The sequence below is a fragment of the Culex pipiens genome, unplaced genomic scaffold (assembly GCF_016801865.2).
Source record: "Culex pipiens pallens isolate TS unplaced genomic scaffold, TS_CPP_V2 Cpp_Un0005, whole genome shotgun sequence".
In the NCBI taxonomy this organism is placed as follows: Eukaryota; Metazoa; Arthropoda; class Insecta; order Diptera; family Culicidae; genus Culex; species Culex pipiens.
In genome coordinates, this window is record NW_026292822.1 from 656324 (window position 1) to 678665 (window position 22342).

Sequence of the window (22342 nt, forward strand, 5' to 3'; positions counted from 1 at the left end):
CCATTAAATCCGAGTGACTTTGACTACAAGAGTTTATATTTTATATATATATTTTTTTTTAAGAGAAGATTATGATACGAAAAGATTGAATCATAATGAGCTTCATAGAAAATTATCCAAAGTAACTGTTTTCAAAAGCAAAAAAAAACTTTATTTTAAATTAAAGAATAAATTGTCAAATTCTGAAACAAAAAGTATCACAAAATGCTTTCATTATCATAGCTGAAAAAAGTCCCATAAAAAAACAAAATTTTCCTAAAGTTTTACGTAATTTTCAGTTGTTACTTTTTTCCCAAAATTCAAAATTGTTGCTAGAAAAAGTAGCTTTTTTTGATTGAAAATAAAAAAATTAAAGGCAAAAACTATATTCTTCAATTTTAAATAATTGATTGTACGAGTTGTTCAAATGAGAATTAAATTTGTATGCATTAGTTTTCAATGTAAATTTTAAAAGGATTATAAAGAAGTTTAAAAAATATTCTTATTTGTAGTTATTTCTTATTAAACAAATTCCATAGCAAATTTGAGAGCTTTCAAATGATGCATAAAATTAATTTTGAATTAAAAAAAAATTGTGAAAAATTGTAGCATTTTATCGCTAAAACAGTCACCCTCATTCCACTGAAGTAATTGGGAATAACACTCTTTATCTGTAAGAATTTCTGGTTCAGAATCCAACACGAAAAAAATATATTAATAAAAGTTAACAAATTTCAAGCGCCATGCCAGTTTGACAGAAATGGCAGATCGATCTGGCTTGTCATTTCATAAAAATAGGTTGCTGCAACAAAATTCTAAGGAATTGTGAGTTTTCTACTGTTTTTTACTTTAAGTACAATTTTTTATTATTTTTTAAGAAATAAAATCAAAATATCTATGCAAACAAAAAAAACACACTAATATTTTGTTAACAATTTGTGGCGGCTCACCAAAGTATCAACTCCAAGCAAAAAAACACAAGCTCCCAACTTTAACCTCCTCTCATAAGCTCGGATGGCTTCCCCCGGATCTGGAGACCGTTTCCCGAGCAGGATTCCAAGGATTGTAATCATTTTGCCATGATGAATAAATAATTATATTAGCAACCCAGAAAAAAATCTACAGCCGGAGGTGGCAAGAACCCAAGATTATCCAGATGTGGGATACGCAGTGGGTGTAGAGTTTTGAATGACTAACATTTTAAATGAAAATTTCTAGTAGGTTTATTTCCCACAGTGCAGCTTAAAATTATGCAAGAGCAAGAGCAGAGGTTGGCAAGAAGCTTTGCAAACGTATACTTCCTGATTCTTTTCATCTCTTGGCTGGTGAAAGGTCAAGCAGAATGATATTTCATTCCTCAATTCATTAGAGCGAAAGTATGTTTTCCATCTGCAAGAAATGTAGCAAGATGACATCGCTTGAATGCTTCGAACATTGCAATGTTGCACAAGTTATTTTTCAATAAGTTTAAATTTGTTTTGAAACAAAAATAGCAAACACTGTCTGGTTGAAAATTCATTGATTTCTAATAATTTTTATTTTTCACATCATGTTCAATCACCATTTTCACATTTTGTACAGTTTTCCACTCATAACCACCCCAAAATCACGATAACCAATATGATTAACCCTTCCTTCAAATTTCGCAATCTTCTAGACGTAACCACCACCATCATAGGCAAAACCGGTGGCAAGATGGCACACCTTTTATAACAAAAAGCTTTCGCGCATATCCACAGTACATACGCTAGCAAGCCTAGAAGCTCAATCAGCAACAGCAAGCGCAAATAGAGCTTTACTTAAAAAAGCCACCCACCACTACTACTACTACTAATACCGTCACAATACCGACAAAAGACTCAAACTAAATAACCATCAAAAAAATGCAGATCAAACCGCAGCTGCAAGCAAGCTTGTGTAAATGAAACGCCTAAAATTATACTTTTTGTGTTTTGAGAGTGTGCGTGTGTTTCAGTTCAGTTCTAATTTTCCCTCACCAACACACATCCACAACTGTACAGCAGAACAATAGCATCAAAAGCGAACGTCATTTGTCACAAGTGTCACACTACCACAACAATCAACACTCAACAATAGAATTTCCCCGCACCCCAAAGTTTGCGTGTTGTGTGTGCGTGCAAGTTTGTATGTGTGAGCGCTTTCCATAATTCCATTATCGCAAGCATCATCAACAATAGAGGCAACCCCCCTTCTTCTACGACGAAAAAAAAGGCACCGCGGCGAATTGGCGAAACTGACAGACAAAAAAAATGCTCAAAAAGTACGCCCACTACCACTGCCCTCCATTATCTTCATGTGCGTGTGTGTAAATAAACTGTGTACTTTAACCGCTCTAGTGATTGTGTAGAAGCCGTGAATGAGTGCTCCCACCCTTTTGATTTAATCGTGTAGGATGGTAAACATTGGTCCTGTGAGCGCTTCTCAGTGTGGTAGAATTTGTGACATGTGACGAACTAGTAGGATTTGTGAGCTGCTTGACTGTAAATGTTGTAGAAAACCTTGGTTGTCGTAGTAGAATCACTGTGGTTGTGAAATAACTATTAGTTTAAATGAGTATCTTACGTGTATATCACGATAATATCACAGAAATCATGGGACTCCATCAATCCTAATTTATACTATTACAATTCAATGGAGTCGCAGGGTAGTTCAGCGTTATTACATAGATGACAACACAACTCGTAATTTTTAAACAAAACAAACATAGAATTTTATAACTTTTTGAACAGGTCCAATGAATCAAATTTATTTTTTGGCTTTTGTGTTTTTGAAACCGCCTTATGTCATGGGTTTATTCTAAAACACTCAAAAAGCAACCGATAGAACACTATTGCATAAAATATTAGATTAAGATTTTTTTTTTCAACTTCTAAGTGCAATTTTTCCCGCCCAGAAAAAAAATCGTTTTTTTCGGTTTTGACCAGTCGTCGTTACTGGATCGACCAAATTAGATGAAATTTTGATGGTTATAAGGTAACATTCAATTTAAACTAATGCAGGTTGAAAAATGCATGGTTGCAGAGATATTAAATTTTAAAGACAAAAATTAGCGTTGCTCTGGAGAAACTATGGGCATTAGAGGGTTAAGCTCGATTACTCAAAGTCTTCGCCAAAATTTCACTTCGGGTAATTGAATCAAGAAAAATATCGCCGGCTTTTTACAAGTAATTCAGCTCAACTATTACCCTACTTCAAAAATGCTCTATAGGAATATGTAATCCAAGATGGCTGCCTAAATTGACTCATAAATATGCAAACCATTCATTTTACTTCCCGTAATTCGACTACCTGAAGTAAGGCTGTAGCAAATATTTTCAAAATTCATGATTAGGTAAGTATAATTTACAAAAAAGGAAAAGTTTGATATTTTCGTAAGTGCCATGACAAGTGACTTTACTAGATTCAAGTTAGAATTGAAGTCATATTGACAAAATAAATTAAAATTCAAACGGCCAATTGTTCAATAATAAGAAAGGTTTTCCTTAAAGTATTTGAGAAAATCTTTCTTTTTTCTTAAATAATTTTGTGATTTAAACTTAACAATTATTATTATCATTGGATTGTGAGTAGCGAGACCTCGCGGTTACTCCACAATGTGTTTTTCGGAGCCTTTTATTTGATATTTTATTTTTCATAAGTCCTTCTTTTATCATCGTTGATTGGAAGGCACGCCGCCGGTTTTGTTCGTTTAAGTTATTGTTTTAATTTCATTACAATCGGTTTAGTGGTGTCCTGTTTTCTTTTCGTTTATATTCACTGATCGTAATAATTTATTCCAACTGGCAGTTTTAGTATTAACTCATCAAACTATCGATTTTATGAAGAGTAAAGCGTCTTATATTTACTATTTTTGAAATTTGTTCGCATTATCTAAATTGTACAAACAGTAAAAACTGATAAGTCCAGCCCATAGCACTACTGCTCGGTTGGCACGCGTTCGATTAAAAAAAAACTTTCTAAATAATCAATTATTTATCTTTCCGCAACCGGCTGCCTAAGTTTTTAAATTTTTAACCGATAAACAAAATGTATATGGTCACATCACTGCCACTCGTGAATCCTGACCTCATACCCATCTACTAACCCCCTCAAAACTCATGTGATACTTTGTCGGAGAAGCAGTCGATTGGGCGGTCTCTATCACTCACGGTCTAACATTCCCATCCACTTCCCCGTGACCCTACCACTGGTCGTGGCCGGCGCCGGTATTGATCAGCATGATAGGGGCCTTTGAGAAGTTGCGAAGCGAGGAAAGATAGCACCCACTCATCTTCCACGGCTCGTGGATGTAACTTCTGGAGGTCCTGGTCAATAACGGAGTAGCAACTGCGGGAGGGCACCTATGCTTATGCTTATGCTAATAATTTTGTGATTTAAACTTAACAATTACTTATAATGATAATTCAAGCATTTGTATCCAAGATACCAACATTTTAACTCGAGAGGCGAGAGCTTGAGATTTCAAAAAGAATGTCCACGTGGTTCATGGATGGTCTCTATGCTACGAGTCGAATCGCAACATTTTGTCGGAGAGTTGCAAAATTCAAAAATGCAAAAAAGCGTATAAAAGGTGCCTGAACATGATTCTACCAAGGGAATGATGGAAAGAGAGGAATCGCAAATCCGTATAAATAATTAAAGATTGTTCAGGTGTAAACCGAAATCGTGATCAAAAATTAAAGTGGAAGAATAAGGCTTTTAACTGCTTATTTAATTGTCGGTGTACAGGACGCCGCACTGTTTAACCATTTTCTGACGTGCATTCAATTTTGCAGTTCAAAACCAATCATTGAATTGGAAAAATAAAATTGTTTTCCAAATTTTCTTTTCTTGATTTAAGTGCACCTACGTCGAAGACCAAGATTGTTTACTTTTTGCTCTTTGGTCTGACAGTCTTGGTCTGACAGATTTGGTCTGACAGATTTGGTCTGACAGCTTTATCATGGATTTTGGTCTGGTCTAGGCGATGGGTAGGACACAGCACCTTCCTGGATTCTAAAATTGTTTCTGTTATTATTGCTTTTGCGAAATCAAATTTTAATGTTTCAACAAAGTTACTTGAATAGGTACACCTTGAAGTACCTAGTAATAACTGAAAAGAGGTAAATTAATCAAACCTTCAGATTTTGTTTATGTAATCGCAGCAAGAAGATATAAAAATAATCTCGGCTCAATAGTTAGGCCGTTGCAAATATTTTTTGAAGTTTATGTCCCTCGACTCTGGCCAAAGTGGAGGGAGGGGGGCAAACAAATAAAAAAATATAAAAATTTAAATTACATGCCAGGGTTTTAACATTTCGTGCTTGACATTTCATTAGGGCACATAACTTTTTTAGACAAGAGTGTGTCCCTTTCACACCTTATGTAAACTGTCATTCGAGTGAAAGGGATACACTATTGTTTACAAAAGTTATGTGCCCTTTTGAAATGTTAGGCTCCATTTGAATGAAAAAAGTGTTTTACTATGCATTTTACACCTGCCCTGATGAGATTTGCAATCTTTAGTTTTCAAAATATCTATGTATTGGCGACATATTTTTTTTGTCGAAAAAAAATACTTTTTGCATTACTGTACAACGGAATTTCACAAAAAAAATATTGTTGATCGATGTCAAATATGCTAAATATGATTTTAAACGCAGGAAAATGCGTTTCAAACTTTTTGCAGTTCATTAGACTTTTTTTTCCATTAAAATTTTGAAGTTTTTGATAAATATTTTTTTTGCCCCTTGATTTTTCGGACCGATTCTGAAGAGGGGCGACATAAACTTCAAACAATATTTGCAACGGCCTTATGATTGAACATAAAGAATTTTTCGATATTAACTAAACTATTCCTTAAAATAATCTTGAAAAAGTGCCCTGAACAAAACAAGATTATCAAAAATGCTATAAAAAACTGTCCGGTTTGTTTCAATCCATTGAATAACAAATATAATTTTATTTTGACGAAGATCTTCGTCTTAGGGCTCTATACGGGGTAGCAATCCAAAATTTCGCGAAGCGAAATGAAACCGAAATATGAAACGCCTTCCCCAAGCAGAGGGGAAAATCAGAGAAGCAGCGCGGCCGACGGTTTTGATATAAATATAAACGCCACTCCCTCCACAGCATTAGTTAATTCAGTGGTCTACCACCGAAGCGAGAGGAGCTCAGCTTTTCTCGCGAGCGCCAGCCTTCTCGCTTCCCTACAAAACCACGGGAAATTTGAAGGTTGGCTTCAGTCGGTGGTCTACCACCGAAGCGAGAGGAGCTCAGCTTCTCTCGCAAGCGCCACCAGGTGGCGTCTTCAGGAACTAGCCTTCCCGCTTTCCTACAAAACCACGGGAAATTTGAAGGTTGGCTTCAGTCGGTGGTCTACCACCGAAGCGAGAGGAGCTTAGCTCCTCTCGAAAGCGCCATCAGGTGGCGTTTCAGGAACTGGCCTTCCCGCTTCCCTATAAAAAAGCAAGCGCCTCAAGGTGATGCCTTCTTTAAATACCACCTAGCCTTCCTCACATAATGTTAAAAAATCAAGAATTCAGCTAAATGTTTCTTTATTCGTTCTTCGTCATTTTGGTTATGCCTGTTACATTACCACTGCACCTTTTTTTTACAAAAAAATATTAAAACATTATGTTTCTAAATATTTTAAAAAAAAAATAATTTAAATCAAAATTTACATGAAAAAATTGCAAAAGCATACATACAATGAAGACATTACCTAATTTACATAACTAGCTTTGTGTATGTCACCAAGTTTTAAAGAACCAGAAAATCAGACAAAACTTTTTATGAATGTTCCCTCAAAATAGAACGTAAAGACAATGTTTCCATGTAGCAAAAATCACCATGACCAAATCTTCCTACAATGCTGCCAACAAGCTTATCGCCGTAATAAAAAAAAAGTTTCCCCAAAAACCCGCTGTAACAGACTGCAATAAACCACCCACGAATCAACTTTTCCTGTTATCCCGAATGGCGAAGCGAGTGAAACAAGGGTTTTTTAGCACCCATGAAGGACCCCCCCATTTACGACACACGGGTGCAGGAACTAGACACTAGAGGTGTACCACGACGAGATAAGAGATCTTGGGGAAACACTTTTGTCACGTTTTTATTTTCGCATAAAAGTGTGGCGCAAAGAAAACTGCTTTCTTGATGAGCTTTTTTTTTCTTACTTTTGTGTGAGAGACTGGAAAAAAGGGCAGGAAAATCTGCGCGTTAAGCGTTATTGTTCATATCATTTGTTTCTTGTTGTTTTTTCTTGCCCTTTGTGGCCGACATTTCTTACACTTTTTTATGGGTGGTGATTTCTGGTGCAAGTCCTTTTCCATGTTTTTTTGTCAAGGGTGAAGAACATCGTGATTGTGGGCTTGATGACGGTCTTGTTCTAAAAAAAACACATTTGAAATTTGTTTTTCTTTTTAAGGAAAAAGCTAAATTTAGAAAAATATAGAATTTTACAAAACTAGAATGTTGTTGAAATTTGATGTGAAGAGTTCACAAAAAAATGCATTCCAACTGCCCCATTACCCTTGAATTCTGCATTCATGGGCAAACTTGTGCTCCGACATTACAGTGTGGATGTGCCAGCTCTTAACAGTACTGTGACAGCTGGTAATGGCGAAAAGAACAAAAAGCAACACTATTGCATTGTTGGCAAAGTGGTGTCGCGCGAAACAAACCCAGCCACAGCTGCCAGCTTGGCTTACTGGCTGACTGCAAAAGTCAAACTGCAATGCAGATGCCAGCGGAAGCTGTCATCTATTCCGTTTTTTTAATGGCTGGACCATTACTCTGCAGAAGTGAGGCAAGACAACGGACCGGCGGCGGACACCATGTTGTGCCGGGTGACAGCTACGTGGCAACTTGTTATGTGGGAAATGGTGGAAGTTCAGTTCAGTTGAATTTTATGTTTTTTTCTCAAAATTAATTTGAAAATTAAAAAAAATAACTCTGAATAGTACATTGGTGGAAAACAACCTGAAAATCTTCTGAAATAATAATTTCAATTAACCCTCTACAACCTAACCCCGCCTCTAGACGGGCTTCGATCTAAAAAATCGCCAAAAATCAATTTTACAACCGATTTTTGATCTGTAAAAAGCATTGGAAAGAAGAACTCTTAAAATTTTAAAAAAATTATGAGTTGGAAGTTTTACTTGTTTTATGTGACTTTGCCAATGTTTTTAAAAATGTCATTTTTTTAGGGGTCAACTTTGGCTGTGTTTTTTTACTAACATTTCCTATCTTTTCAGTAAAAAGAAGTATGCAGTATTTTTTGTAGTGTCCCAGACTATGCCTCTACGCATTTTTTTGCAATTTAAATGATGATGGTGCCATTCTATAGCAGAAAATGTGAAAAACATGCAAAAAATTGAAAAAGTGACTGTAAAAACGTGAAAAAATTAGATAGGCAAAATGTAATTATATTAGGTGGAAGAATAGGCCAAATACTACCAAAAACAAACATAAACTAAACAAGATAAATGCAAATTTAAATACTAAAAATAAAACAAGAAAAACATAAAACAAGAGAAGTAAAGTTTTTCGTAGAACAAAAGTTGCTCAAAATGACCTCCTGAACACGGGAAAAATAAATATTTTCGAAAAAAAAATTTGGGCAGTAGAGGGTTAAATTTAACATTGGAGGAAAAAATCTTTAAAACAAAATTACTATTTGGAGTCTTTGTCTTAGTGCTATTTTAAAAATATTATTTTTATTAACATTCAAATCCGAATAAACTCTATATAACTCAAAAGGGCAATTATCTTGCACATCAATTTTGAAAAAGGTCACAATTTCCAAGTTATATCCACCTAAAAGTGATATAATGTATTAAAAGTTACTTTCAAACCTGTAAAAGTCATGATCAACATTGACCAGCATTGATTTTTTTTGTTTCGAAAAGAACGAATAATTTCCTAAAAATATTTGTGATAAATGATTTATGATTTTTTTTTAATCAGGAGACAAAAAAAATACAAAAGGTTTACCGTCATTACATAGGATCAAATTGGAAATTTTTTCATGTTTATTTTTCCATCACAGTCTGTAGATAAGAATGTATCAAAAAATACTTTTTAATGAGCATTCTGAGGCTTATTTCAGTGTGAAAAAAAGGAAAAATCCCGAATACAGTTAATCCTCGCATAGTGCGCAGGCTTTACGCTTTTTATTTCTTCAATTACTCTAAAACGACATAATTTTTTGCAATCTTTTTTAACAAGACGAACAAATTGCTCCAAAAAGCATGAAAAGATATCATACCGTGCTTGAGAAATTGACGAAATACAAAGCGTAACGCCTGCGCACTAAGCGAGGTTTAACTATATTCTAGTTTATATAACATTGAAGTTTCGAGCATTCTGGAGCTCCGTACAGGACTCCTAAATCTGTTTTTTTTATTTTCCCAGAGCAATGCTCTGAGATTTCAACCAATCAAAATTTTTGCATTTTTTAATCTGGGTAAAACTAATTGGGTAACTTCCGTATGCCCAATGAAGTAATTATGCAACATCAGTTTGTCCATATAGTTTTCCATACGAATTTGGCAGCTGTCCATACAAAAATATTTTTTTTGATCGATTCGGTGTCTTCGGCAAAATTATAGCTATGGATAAGGAATTCACCGAAAAAAAATTATTAACAAAAAATTTGTATGCTTATTTTTAAAATCACTTTTTGATACTAAAATTTGGTTTGTAAATAGTAGTTTATGCAACAAGTTGCAAAAAGAAGATTTTTTCAGCACTAGTCATAAATTTATTTAACGAGTGGTTAAAAAATCAAGTTTTGCAACGAGTTCCATACAACACTTTTTGCACTTCCGAAAAATACCTTTTGAACAGAATTATAAGTCGAATGTCCATATATTTAGTCAATGAATCGATTAAATCAATTTTTTTTTGAAAAGTATTACTTTTCCAAACAAGTGATGAAAAGTTCAACTTTTAAGCATCCGTTTCGAAAAGTTCTACTTTTCAGCATTTGTTTTGAAAAGGGTTACTATTCGATTCTGTTATTTTTGGAAGAGAAAAGTAGGCTGTTTCGCCGTTCGAGAATGACAGGAAAAGTCAGTAGTTTCACGACGGAATTGCAAAAACACTAATTTTGCAATTTCGTTCAATTATTTCAATTATTGCTAAATTAAAGCTCCTTTTTGGAATTTGGTCTTGATTATTTTTTTTTTCTATGATGTCAGACAATTTTACAAGTATTTCATTTTTTAAAGTTCAAAATCGGACCATAAATTCCCGAGATTTCGGTTATCAAAAAAATAGTTGAACGACTCTGAGAAAATCTAATTTTTCATGTTTTTATTAATTCAATGGCCGTATCAACCAACTTAAACAAAAATGTATCAAAATACTTGTTTTAATTTTGTGAAAATTTAAAACAAAATTAACAAAAGTACTTTTTGAATGCAAATTTAATTCTTCATTAAAAATCAGGCCATAATTTTTGTTGAACTGTTCGTTTTAAAATAATGTGGAAAAGTCTCAGCCTGATACAAAAATACAAAAATTTAAATTAAAAGAAGGTTCAATTTTCAGAGAATTGGTCCCTAAAACAAGCAAAAAAAAGAGAACAATGATTTTTGGAAGTTGTTGATGAGGCCTATATTATAAAAAGAGAAAAAATCAAATTGGCTGCACGAAAAAATCCAACAATCAGTAAAAAAAACCTAAACAAGAAAAAAACAGTTGTCTTGAAACCTCCTGATAAAGTCAACTAACCTAAGAAAAGTATTTGTGCATTCAAGACTAAAGTTTCAACTTTTGAACTCAACCATGTAAACAATTCTTATTAATACTTTAATTAATATGTGTACAGGTAATCATCAACAAACCTAACTTAACAAAACAACATAAAACTAAACATATTTTTAAAGTTCAGTTATTTTAGGTTCTGAGATTACATAAAAAAAAACTCTTGAAATCCGAATGAATTTTACCAAATTCTTAAATTTAGAGTTATCCGAACATTTCTGATAATAAAATTTGGTGGTTGTTGAAATTCAGCTACTTTTTTTCGTAAAAGTTCTCAAAACATGCGTCACACATTTTACAAATAGTTTAGTTTCGTAAGTGAGTTTTGTTTTGCATATTTAAAAAAAATCATGTGCACTTTTTTAATTGTAAACAATGTGGTTATGATTAAGACTTGGAATAAGTAATTTTATTTGACCAATCAAATTTCAAATTTAATTGATGTTTAACAGTATTATGTTGAAACAATTTAAGTGAACAATTATTGCTACATTTAAAAGTTATTTTTGAACACGGTAAAAAAAATGTTTAAAATATGTTTATAACTGGAAGTTGACAATGGACAAAAGTTGCTAATAAATCAAAGATTTTCTATTTGCGCTGAAACCTTTAAAAAAATTATTCAGCTATATATTTTAGACAAAAAATTGAAATCACAATCTCAAGGTTGCAAACAAAACAATTGATCTGATTGAAAAATGAAAAAATAAATAGTTGAAAATTGTCAATTTAGAGATTTCCTAAAAATAAACAAAGAAGAATTTGAAGATTTATGGCGTTGCTTCCTACAACAAAGTTGCTCTTTTGAGGGTTAAAACGAAAAATAAAAGCACGCTGCACTTTTTTCCGGAACGCCAAACACTCGGAAAATGCTTTTCATCCCTTTGTGGATCTGACGTTTGTATTATGTTGCAATATTTTTACGACATTGTCTCGCTCTCCAACCATTCGTTTGCCGTCCAACTGGACACATTTTATTGCTCTCCCGCGACGATGGCAACACTGTGCTCTGCGCGTTCTGATGGCGATTGTATTTCAAACCCCTTTTTTGAAGGACGATTACATTTTAAATTGCTTCTTGTGGATCGCACGATTTCCTTCAGCGGGGGTGGCAATTAGCATTGAAAATCAGCGCCAGCTTACCAATCGGTGGCGTCTGTTCGATCCAGATAAGGCGCTACAAAGTCGTGGGAAATCCCACGGAGGAAAGGGAAAACGAGTTTTTCCTTCAAGCTGCCTGTCTATATTGGTTGTTATCGAGGCTTACCGCACCATTTCCATGATAATCACCTGCTGATTCTGGCTGAGGCACCTGTTCCAACTAGGAGGCTTCTTTTTCAGGTGAGGTTATCCCCTTTTGTAATATGAAACCTTCCCGGTATAATAAATAGATATTAGCCGATATCTTTTTCTAAAAGGAACTTTTAATGAATTACTGTGCTCAACTGGCTGTACAAAAAATTTCAATACATTTCAAGAGGAAGAAGAAAATCTTATAGCTTCTGCTCGTCAATATTGTTTTAACGGTCTCAACTCCAATTATTTTATGCAAATAATTATAAAACGAAGTCGAAGCTGTCGACCCTTTCCCAAACTAGTGCAAAAGCAATTATTCCGATGGAGCCAAAGCAGCTTGTAATAAAAGTTTGATGAGGTTTTCGTGTTATGAGCACCACACAAAGTGGTACTTTTAATTGAAATTGTCCATCACATCCGTGGAAAGCACTCTAGTTTATATGAGACTCATGATTTAACAAATTGTGGAATGGAAAATTCATGCTATACTTAATTAGAACTGGACTCATCACAATGAAGTAAAAATAGAATCGTGATTATTTCCAGATCAATTCAATTATGTTTTCCCAATCAATAATAAGCATAAACTTCCAGATAACGATACTATCTTGAGTACAGAAAAAAAAAACCCAAAGGAAATTATGGCGCAAAACCAGTCAATTCTTGGCAGAGCCTTTCGAAGATAAAAGGCACGATTATATTCCCACAAAGAACGTGACTACGGAAAGATCAGGCCAATTGCCCTGAGGGGGTGGACGCGAACGAAAAGAAGCTGGTTGAGGTGTGAAGAATATAGTTTCTTCGCTCACGTGCACTTTCCCAGGTAAATCGATAGCAAGACATGACCGGAATAAGGTGGCTTTGATATCGGAATGTTGGCCGGCTTTTTTGCCTGAGGCTTTATTCCGCTTTCAGGGTTGGGAAATTTCATACAAAATTATAAGAAAGACACATTTTCTGAGATATTTTCACTGCTACTTTTTCATCTCTGGGAGCCAAATGCCAATCACGAGAAAAGATAAAAAAAAATCAATACCAATAATCTCCCCCAAATCCTAACAAAATTAAGGCACGACTTCTGTCCTTTCTAAACAAAAATTACAAAATAAAACCATCAAAGTCCCCGAACTTCAATCAATGCGTGAATTGCTTCCCCCTCGATGTGAAAATTAAAAGGTCACGCTCGGAAGAAGCTTCCTATAGGATATGCACCCCAACCAACAAGAAGGAAAAGCTCTCCCCCACTATATCTGTGTGTGTACTTACCGAACCATCAACCATTCATGCCACGACCCAGGCCCGGTGGGGGCGAACGCAAAATGTGGGCCATAAAGCACTTCTTGCGATGTGTGGTAGGTTCTCTGGTGTGCTGTGTGCTTTTTTCGTTGAGTCCTGTTTTTTTCCTCGTGCTAATGGGCTCGCAAATAGAAATATATGTACGGGTAGGTTGTTTGTTGGCGTAGTAGGGCTTCCGAACAGTGGTAGGATAATCAGTGATTACTTATGGCTTAAAATATGTTTTTTAGGCTGATTTCTCTAAGATATTGTATAATTTAACAATCTGTTTAGTTCAGCAGTGTTTATTCATATAATTATAAGAAATAATTTCTAAACATTTTCCGAATTTTAAGTGAAAGGGACAATATTTTTCATATCCAAATTACAAAAAAGCATAAAAGATAACTTTGATAGCATTGAAAAAATATTTATAAAAAAACTACATTGTAAATTTAACATTGGTATTGAGTATATTGTTTCTGCTTGGATTTTCAACAGGCAACATCCAGAAATAAATTCATCATGAATCTTTTTTTAAAAGAAAATTTTTGTCATACTGGTCATGTCTGTTACATAGCCACATGCATCTTTAAAAGACAAGCAATACATTTTAAAGCATTTTCTGTTTAGGCAAGCTTCATAATTTTTTTTTATTTTCTTGCAATACCAGGAGAGTTTAAGGTTCATTTTTCTTGTAATTACAGATCATTTCTCTGCACTTTATCGCATAAATGACCAATATGCAGTAACAGCAAACTGAGAAAAAAAATGTATCATTTTAGATAACCTGTATGGATTTCAATAAAAATTGTATTATCAAGTTTGAAAGCTCACGAGCATCATAAACTCCAAAGTGGTGAAAATGCATATAGGACGGTGATGTGAACATGAGCAGAGAAATGATCTGAAATTACAACAAAAATGTGCCCTTAAACTCTCCTGATATTCTATGGACGATTTTAAGAAATGTATGAAGCATCCATAAACGAAAAAAAAATGCTTTAAAATAGATTGCTTGTAATTTGAAGATGCATGAGGCTATGTAACAGACATGTCCAAAATGACAAAAATCTTCTCTTTAAAAAAGTGACATAATTCATTTATTTCTGGATGTTGCCTGTTTGAAATCCATACAATACTACTTGGAGCAAAAATACAAAATTGTGATCATTTAAAGGTGCAAGTGTGAAGTGAAAATTCGAAAATCTGTGACTTTTAAAGAAATTTAATTATCTATTAGGTGCCTTCGGCAAAGTTGAAGGTTTGGATGAGGAATACACAAAAATAGTGCGTCCATGCCGGGAATTCCCAGGATATTTCTAAACCCGGGAATTCCCGAAAACCTGGGATTTTTTTTATAATTTGACCCGGGTTATCCCGAAATTGAAAAAAAAACAATTTTGGTCTGAAAATTCAGGTTTGGTTAGTGAACATATCATATAAAACATATATAAAAGAAATATATTCCTTTAAAACACTTATTTAGACATAATCACATTTGAAACAAAAATTGTAGTTCATTTAAAATCCAAAGCACATCAAAGAACAACACAAATCAATTAATAATTTCTTTTAAGCTTTTTAAAAACTGTCGTCCTTGTTTAGATTGAAGTGTAGATTGTTACCAATTAATATTATTCAGCTTATTCTATGATTTTAAGCTTAAAAACATATCAAATATTATCAAATTAATTTGATTTTATGACAGCTTTAAAAATTTCCCGGGATTTCAAAAATATTTTTCCCGTTTCCCGGGAAAATTGGACGCCCTACACAAAAAAAACGATTCACGGATTTTTTGTTGAGTTTTATGTTTAAACAGTGTTTGAATTGCGTGTAACGGACATCTCTTGTAAAATTTCAGAATTGGCAAAAATATTTCACCACCTTTTTTTTGTGAAAATTGAAGTTTTCCGTAAAAAATCTTAAAAAAGGTAAAAAGTTCTATCTAGCCCAACTATTGGAAAAGTAAAAAAAAAGTTTTTTTGCCATTATTCTTGATTGTACAACTCCAAAATATTTTATATTTAAACGAGTTTGCATGGCCATATTTCAGCAACTACATGCCTTATCAACAAAATTCAAATAAAAGCACAAAGGTAGGGAATTTCCTCAGCTCATCGAAACTCTTTTTAAATCGAGAATGAGCCAATATGAGCACTGTTTTAACAAATTTAAAGCAGCGTCTTAAAAAAAAACGTCGCCAAAACTGGCTATAACTTGAAAACCGTAACTTAATAAAAAAAAAATCACTGCAGAGCTTTTTGATTGCACGTTTGATTTTTTTTTTCACTTAAAAGCCAACTCAACAAAATTGATCTTTTTTGAAATTGTTTTAAATCACGATTTAAAAAAAATCATAATTCGCTGATCAAAGATTTTTGCCAATTCTGGAATTTTCTGGGCGAAATCTTAGAGCTATTAACTTTTACAGCTGAAGATGAAAGTTATAATGGCACGTTGTTAAACTATTTTATAATAATTTCAAGATAAAATAAGGAAAAACAGATTATATTCCATAATTAGAGGGTAATGTTTCTCCAGATTTTCAATTTCTCAGGAATCGAGAGTTTAATTTTGCAATTTCCTGGGAAATCCCGTTTCAGAAATTATTATTAATGTGTTTACAAAATCTAAATGAAAAATTACAAATTAAAAACATTTGCATAAATTCAATACATTAAGTGACAGTTATTCAACATAAATAAGTTTAATATCCAGATTTCAATTGCTTTGTCTTATGCTTTCTACTTGTTGACTTGTTTTTTCTTGCGAGCATAAGTTAAATTCAAGGGCCTGTTGTGACTCGAAGCTGCACTGAATATTTTTCCTCACTGAATGATTTTCATGATTTTTTTTTTATCAATTTCAAAGATCTAAATCTTTTTCCAATTGTCAACTGTCAACTGTCAACATGCAGTGAAAAAATATGTATAGTTAAAGGAAAATTGTTTTTTTTTTTAAGTTGGATTTTTTATAAGTATAATTTTACACTTTCTAAATTGGCAAATCAAGAAGCACTGGTAGAATTGAACTGAAAAATGGCTATGTTTTGTTTTTATGCACGAAATCTACCTCATCTAATGCCGCTATAATTTTTCTAAATATCAATATTCCCACGAGCCTCGACCAAATTTCCTGTGAATCGACCAAACTGGCTAATTTTCCGGGATATTTGTCCCAGAATTCCCGCACGTCACCCTCTCTTCAAAATCGATTCTGAAGGAACTATTTCTTAACTAAGGTATCTAAGAATATCTTCACAACATTTAAATTCCTTTTTGCTACCGTTATCAGGGGTGACACTGGGTCATAAAAAATGCTGAAATTTGTTTGACCCAATCTCACTCCCAGACCCAATATCTCCCATGATGACGATACAGTCCAGACTCGATTATCCGAAGTTTCGATTATCCGAAGTTCGATTATCCGAAGGTTTGTATGGGACTTCTAATAATCGAATCAAGAACTAAAAAAATCGTTTTTTTATTTTCTTATTTTAAACATCAGATCCCGGGCAGACGGTAATAACAAAATCAATAATATTTCAATAACAAATCCTGTTAAAATAACAAAAAGTGTTATTATTTTATCCTGAAGTTCAACATAAAGAAGAACAAATAATAACAGTTTCTGATAAAATAACAAAATTTGGTATTGAAGTGATATTATATTGAAAATGTTTAATAACACGCTAATAAGAGGAAATGTTATACATTTCAAAAAATCTCCTATTAACAAAATTTGTTATTCGTTCGGTATACTGACTTAGGAATAAAATTACCATAAATCGCAAAAATGGAAAAGTTTCTAAGTGTCCATAACACAATCTGTTATTATTTTTTCTTTTGTTAAATATGTTTAGATCTTTGGGATAATTATGACCAATTTCGTCGGGGTCATTATTTTGGCCATGAAATGGGGTCCTTAAGCTAAAATTATTCTAAAAAGTTGAAATTTTGAAAGTTGATTTTTTTAATTATTTGATATACCCCCTAAAGGACTTTGTTTAAAATAGTTAGAACTATGGGATAATTTTGACCTATTTCGTCAGGGTCATTATTTTGGCCATGAAATGGGGTCCTAAAGCTAAAATTATTCTAAAAAGTTGAAATTTTGAAAGTTGATTTTTTTTAATTATTTGATATACCCCCTAAAGGACTTTGTTTAAAATGGTTAGAACTATGGGATAATTTTGACCAATTTCGTCAGGGTCATTATTTTGGCCATGAAATGGGGTCCTTAAGCTAAAATTATTCTGAAAAGTTGAAATTTTGAAAGTTGATTTTTTTAATTATTTGATATACCCCCTAAGGGACTTTGCTAAAATTGGCTAGAACTATGGGATAATTTTGACCAATTTCGTCGGGGTCATTATTTTGGCCATGAAATGGGGTCCTTAAGCTAAAATTATTCTAAAAAGTTGAAATTTTGAAAGTTGATTTTTTTAATTATTTGATATACCCCCTAAAGGACTTTGTTTAAAATGGTTAGAACTTTGGGATAATTTTGACCAATTTCGTCTGGGTCATTATTTTGGCCATGAAATGGGGTCCTTAAGCTAAAATTATTCTAAAAAGTTGAAATTTTAAAAGTTGATTTTTCTAATTATTTGATATACCCCCTAAAGGACTTTGTTTAAAATAGTTAGAACTATGGGATAATTTTGACCAATTTCGTCGGGGTCATTATTTTGGCCATGAAATGGGGTCCTTAAGCTAAAATTATTCTAAAAATTTGTAATTTTGAAAGTTGATTTTTTTTAATTATTTGATATACCCCATAAGGGATTTTACTAAAATTGGCTAGAACTATGAAATAATTTTGACCAATTTCATCGGGGTCATTTATTTCACCATGAAATGGGGTTTCAAGCTAAAATTAATCCGATAAAATTATCTTTTGAGAGTTAATTTTTTTTTAAATTTTGTTATATTCCCTAACGGAATTGATTTATTTATTGAGAATTTTTGAAGTGTGAATAACAAAAACTGTTATTATTTTCACAGAGCCAGGAAGTCGGAGCTGACGTTGAAGTTCGAGCTGGAGTGAGACCTCGGAGACTGCATCGGATTCAGCAAATTTTCAGCAACTTTTACTTGGAGTCGGAGTCTCTGAAGTCGGGTATTTTTGGAGAGCTGAAGTCGTCGTTGACGTCATATCCTGCATCCAGAGTCGGAGTTGTCTTCAAGTATGGATTCAAAGTCGCTTGGAGGTACCCAACTCTGCAGCCCTGACTAGTACAGAGGAGTTATGGCAACTGCAGGTTTATTTGCAAATTACAAATAAACCAAAACAATAACTTTTTTTGTTATGGAGACATACCAGTTCAATAACATTTTTTGTTATTATGCTGCTCCACCTCTCCGCACAAAATAACAAATCTTGTTATTCCTTCATGATTCCTTCTGTGTTATTGGTTTGTTATTGCAATAACAACATAATAACAGTTTAAGTTATTCTTCGAACAAATCTTTGTTATTGATTTTTGTTATTTTAACAACTAACCCGATCATCCCAATAACATATTTCGATCTTCTCACAATATCAAAAACTGACCTTCCCAAGTTATTTCCGTCTGCTCGGGATTCGAGTTCTGCGACCACATTTTAGTCAAATTTGAATGGTTGATTGCCTGTAAAATAAAAAAATGCATTTTCAATATTTCATCATCGCTATTTTGGCCGCCATCTTGGATTTAAACATTTTAAATCACTTTGGAATAGTTCCAGGAAAAGCAATCAATAATAAGACAACCAAAAACATTTTTTTTTCGTGATTCGATTATCCGAAGTGAAATCTTGCCAAGGCCTTCGGATAATCGAGTCTGGATTGTACCTATAAACATTCTTGAAAATAGGAATCAAAAATGCTAACTTAAGAAAGACTCTGCGACATCCCAAACATCTAAAAGTTCGATCACGTCACCCCATCGTCCCTGACAGTCTGTTAAAAATTAATAGCTATTGCAAATTTACGACCTTGTGCGCCGCCTCTGCCGCGGGGGGTGGCAGAAAGCAATCATTAGGCGCAGGGCCTTTTTTCTGTTGCCCTTGTACCACGGGGTTGTTCTTCCACGTGTGCCCAGCAGCGTGGAATGAGTATTTGTGGATTTATTGGATTTTGATTACAATGATGGCCGCCGCCGCTCCGTGTGGTGGTAGTGATTACTGGCAAAGTGAACTCTCCGCTAATGGCTGTCTGGGTTCTCAAGATTGATCGGCGCATTTGTTTTTTTTTTTTTTTTTTTTTGAGGTTTGAAAAGTCATCTTGACAAAATTTAAAGAAAACTTTCTTCCCAAAACGACGCAAAATCATGACATAATGTGCGCGTTCCCATTACTCACCCCAAATTAGAATGTACAACCGTCGTTGACCTTGGGCTGGAACCGTTCCATCAGCCGACGACAGTCACGGCACAATCCCAAATCGGTTCCTCGTGGCAGCTCCACATTAGGGTGCGTCACAAATGCAAAAAGTTGAGCTAGATCGGAAAGGCGGGCAGAAAATCATAGTTGCTTATCCTTAGAAGCTCCCCTGAAAATTTCAGCCAATTTGGTTGAGAATTCGAGGTGCCCATTCGATTTCAAATTTGTATTGGATTTTGGACCCGTTAGTATGGGGAAAACGATACTTTTTACATTTTATTCCCCAAAAACTCCAAATTTGAATCAAATAAAATTCTGAGCGAGGTATTTATAGATTTTTATATGGGGAACAACTTTGTAGAACATTGCGAAACGATCTGAGCGGATCTGGCTTAGTTATAAGTGGTTTAAGCTAAGTTGTTTTTCCAGGGTCAACTCCAGGACTAAAGTATAGTCTTTTTATCTAAACGGTCACTATGATCAGACAAATAAACTGCCTGAAAGATGACGAACTTGTTTTTATTTGTTGGCAATTTTTGTGGATTCGGGTTGAAGTCGAGGTGAGTGTTGAAGCTTTTTCGTTCTGGACATTTTAACAACCAGTTCCTTCTTTCCTAGCCAATGTTGCCACCATAGAAGATTACGGGTACTGGACCGGCGTGGAAGGAGATTCGAGTGAATCTAACCTGGGCGTAGGTTAGCCAAGACGGACGGTTCCCAAATACCGGTGGAGGCAAGCACAAAAAGCCATCACCACAGAACCAAATGCAAAACACGTCAAGATCACCTTTTTTTAGTTTTGTTTGAAGATTTGTGTGATTAAATGAAATAAAATTTGTTTTTTTTTTTTGTGAATGCTGGCCGATGCAGTGAAACCTGCAGAATAACGAAAGCAAAAATGAACTTGGTGGACAAAATTGTGGAAAGCAGTTTAAAGTACTTAAAACAGCTACAGATAACCCTTTTTTCTGTACGGAGACGTTACGAATTATATTTTGTCGCATTTTTTGGCCCAAGTTGCTAAAATTGCTAAAATGCAGAGATTTTTTGACAATATCATGTAGTAACACAATGAAACACTGCTAAGTATGATTTTTATTCATAGCTCATAATTAGTATATTTATCATTAAACAGTTAGATAAATCGGGACTACTGTCTATGTTTCTTCGTTCCATCACGGCTCATTCCCGCGAATCTCTTTGACATTGAGAATCATGTTCGGGTTCTGGTTCATATTGAATATTTTGTTGAACTTCGCCTTGCCACTAACTTTCACTAATTGCGTCCGATTAGTCCAGAGATTGGCGCCACACGGATCCCTTCGATTCTGGTGTTTTGGCATCACAACCTGTGGTGATGGCTTTTTGTGCTTTCCTCCACCGGTATTCGGGTGGCAACATTGGCTAGGAAGGAAGGAACAGGTTATTAAAATGTCCAGAACTACTTCGGAAAAGCATCAACACTCACCTCGACTTCAACCCGAATCCACAAAAATTGCCAACAAATAAAAACAAATTCGTCATCTGTCAGACAGTTTTATTTCTTTGATCATAGTGACCGTTTAGATAAAAAGACTATACTTTAGTCCTGGAGTTGACCCTGGAAAAACAACTTAGCTTAAACCACTTATAACTAACCCAGATCCGCTAAGATCGTTTCGCAATGTTCTACAAAGTTGTTCCCCATATAAAAATCTATAAATACCTCGCACAGAATGTAAATTGGTTCAAATTTGGAATTTTTGGGGAATAAAATGTAAAAAGTGCCGTTTTCCCCATACTAACGGGTCCAAAATCCAATACATATTTCAAATCGAATGGGCACCTCGAATTCTCAACCAAATTGGCTGAAATTTTCAGGAGAGCTTCTGTGGATATGCAACTATGATTTTCTGCCCGCCTATCCGATCTAGCTCAACTTTTTGCATTTATGACGCACCCTACTCCACATGTCCACATGTCGTCCTGGAGGCCGAAAGGACACACGCAGAGCCGCACCGAAAAACGCAATATCTTCCAATCAATTTGCAAGAGAGAGAGAGAGGGTCGGCCGGTTCTTGGAACAGTGAAGAAATCTGCCTGAATTATGGCTCACGATACGTGACTTTGGGAAGCAGCAGCGTGGCGATACCCGGTGATTTGCCAGGTTTAGGGGACTCGACTGCTGGCGGGATGCCAGGACTTGGTTGGAATGTAACATTTTACCAGTAGCACGTGGCTAGGGCTTGCGTTCAGATGAGCAAATCAGGGTGCAGGGATACACTTCCGGAAAGTAGAAACTTCATGAAATTGAAAGATATAACAATTTATGGTGGTTTTGTGTTTTAAGAATGTTTTGCAGTAAAAATAACCTTCAATTATAAAGAAATTTAACAACCCTGGGACATAACAGTTTACATTGGTTGCCAACATCTGACGGGGCAAGTGTACCATTAAGTGTAATACAAGATAAAACGCTCCATTTTTCCACGGTGAAACCCTTTCGTTTCATCTTCTTTTTTCCTGGATCATGGAATGAGAAGGTACCACAACATTCAGCCCGAGACAATGTCGGTTGGACCAGCTAGACTGCCACGTGTATCTTTCTGCTCAGACATTAGCAACACCGACTGCTGTGGTAGAAGAAAGAAACCTGTAGTCGTAGA

General features: G+C 34.5%; 1 protein-coding gene across 3 annotated transcripts in view; it reads left to right on the top strand.

The window, feature by feature from the left end:
• LOC120419917 (potassium voltage-gated channel protein Shaw) overlaps positions 1-22342 on the top strand; it is a 128705-nt gene that overhangs the window by 99720 nt on the left and 6643 nt on the right. The window contains exon 10 of one of the 3 annotated variants that reach the window (XM_039582784.2): positions 1637-2238. The exons of the other annotated variants lie outside the window; for them this stretch is intronic. Within the exon in view, the coding sequence (XP_039438718.1) occupies positions 1637-1692 (56 nt within the window). The 3' untranslated portion in view covers positions 1693-2238. Of the gene's footprint in view, positions 1-1636; positions 2239-22342 lie in introns of those variants that run through there. 3 annotated transcript variants of the gene reach the window in all.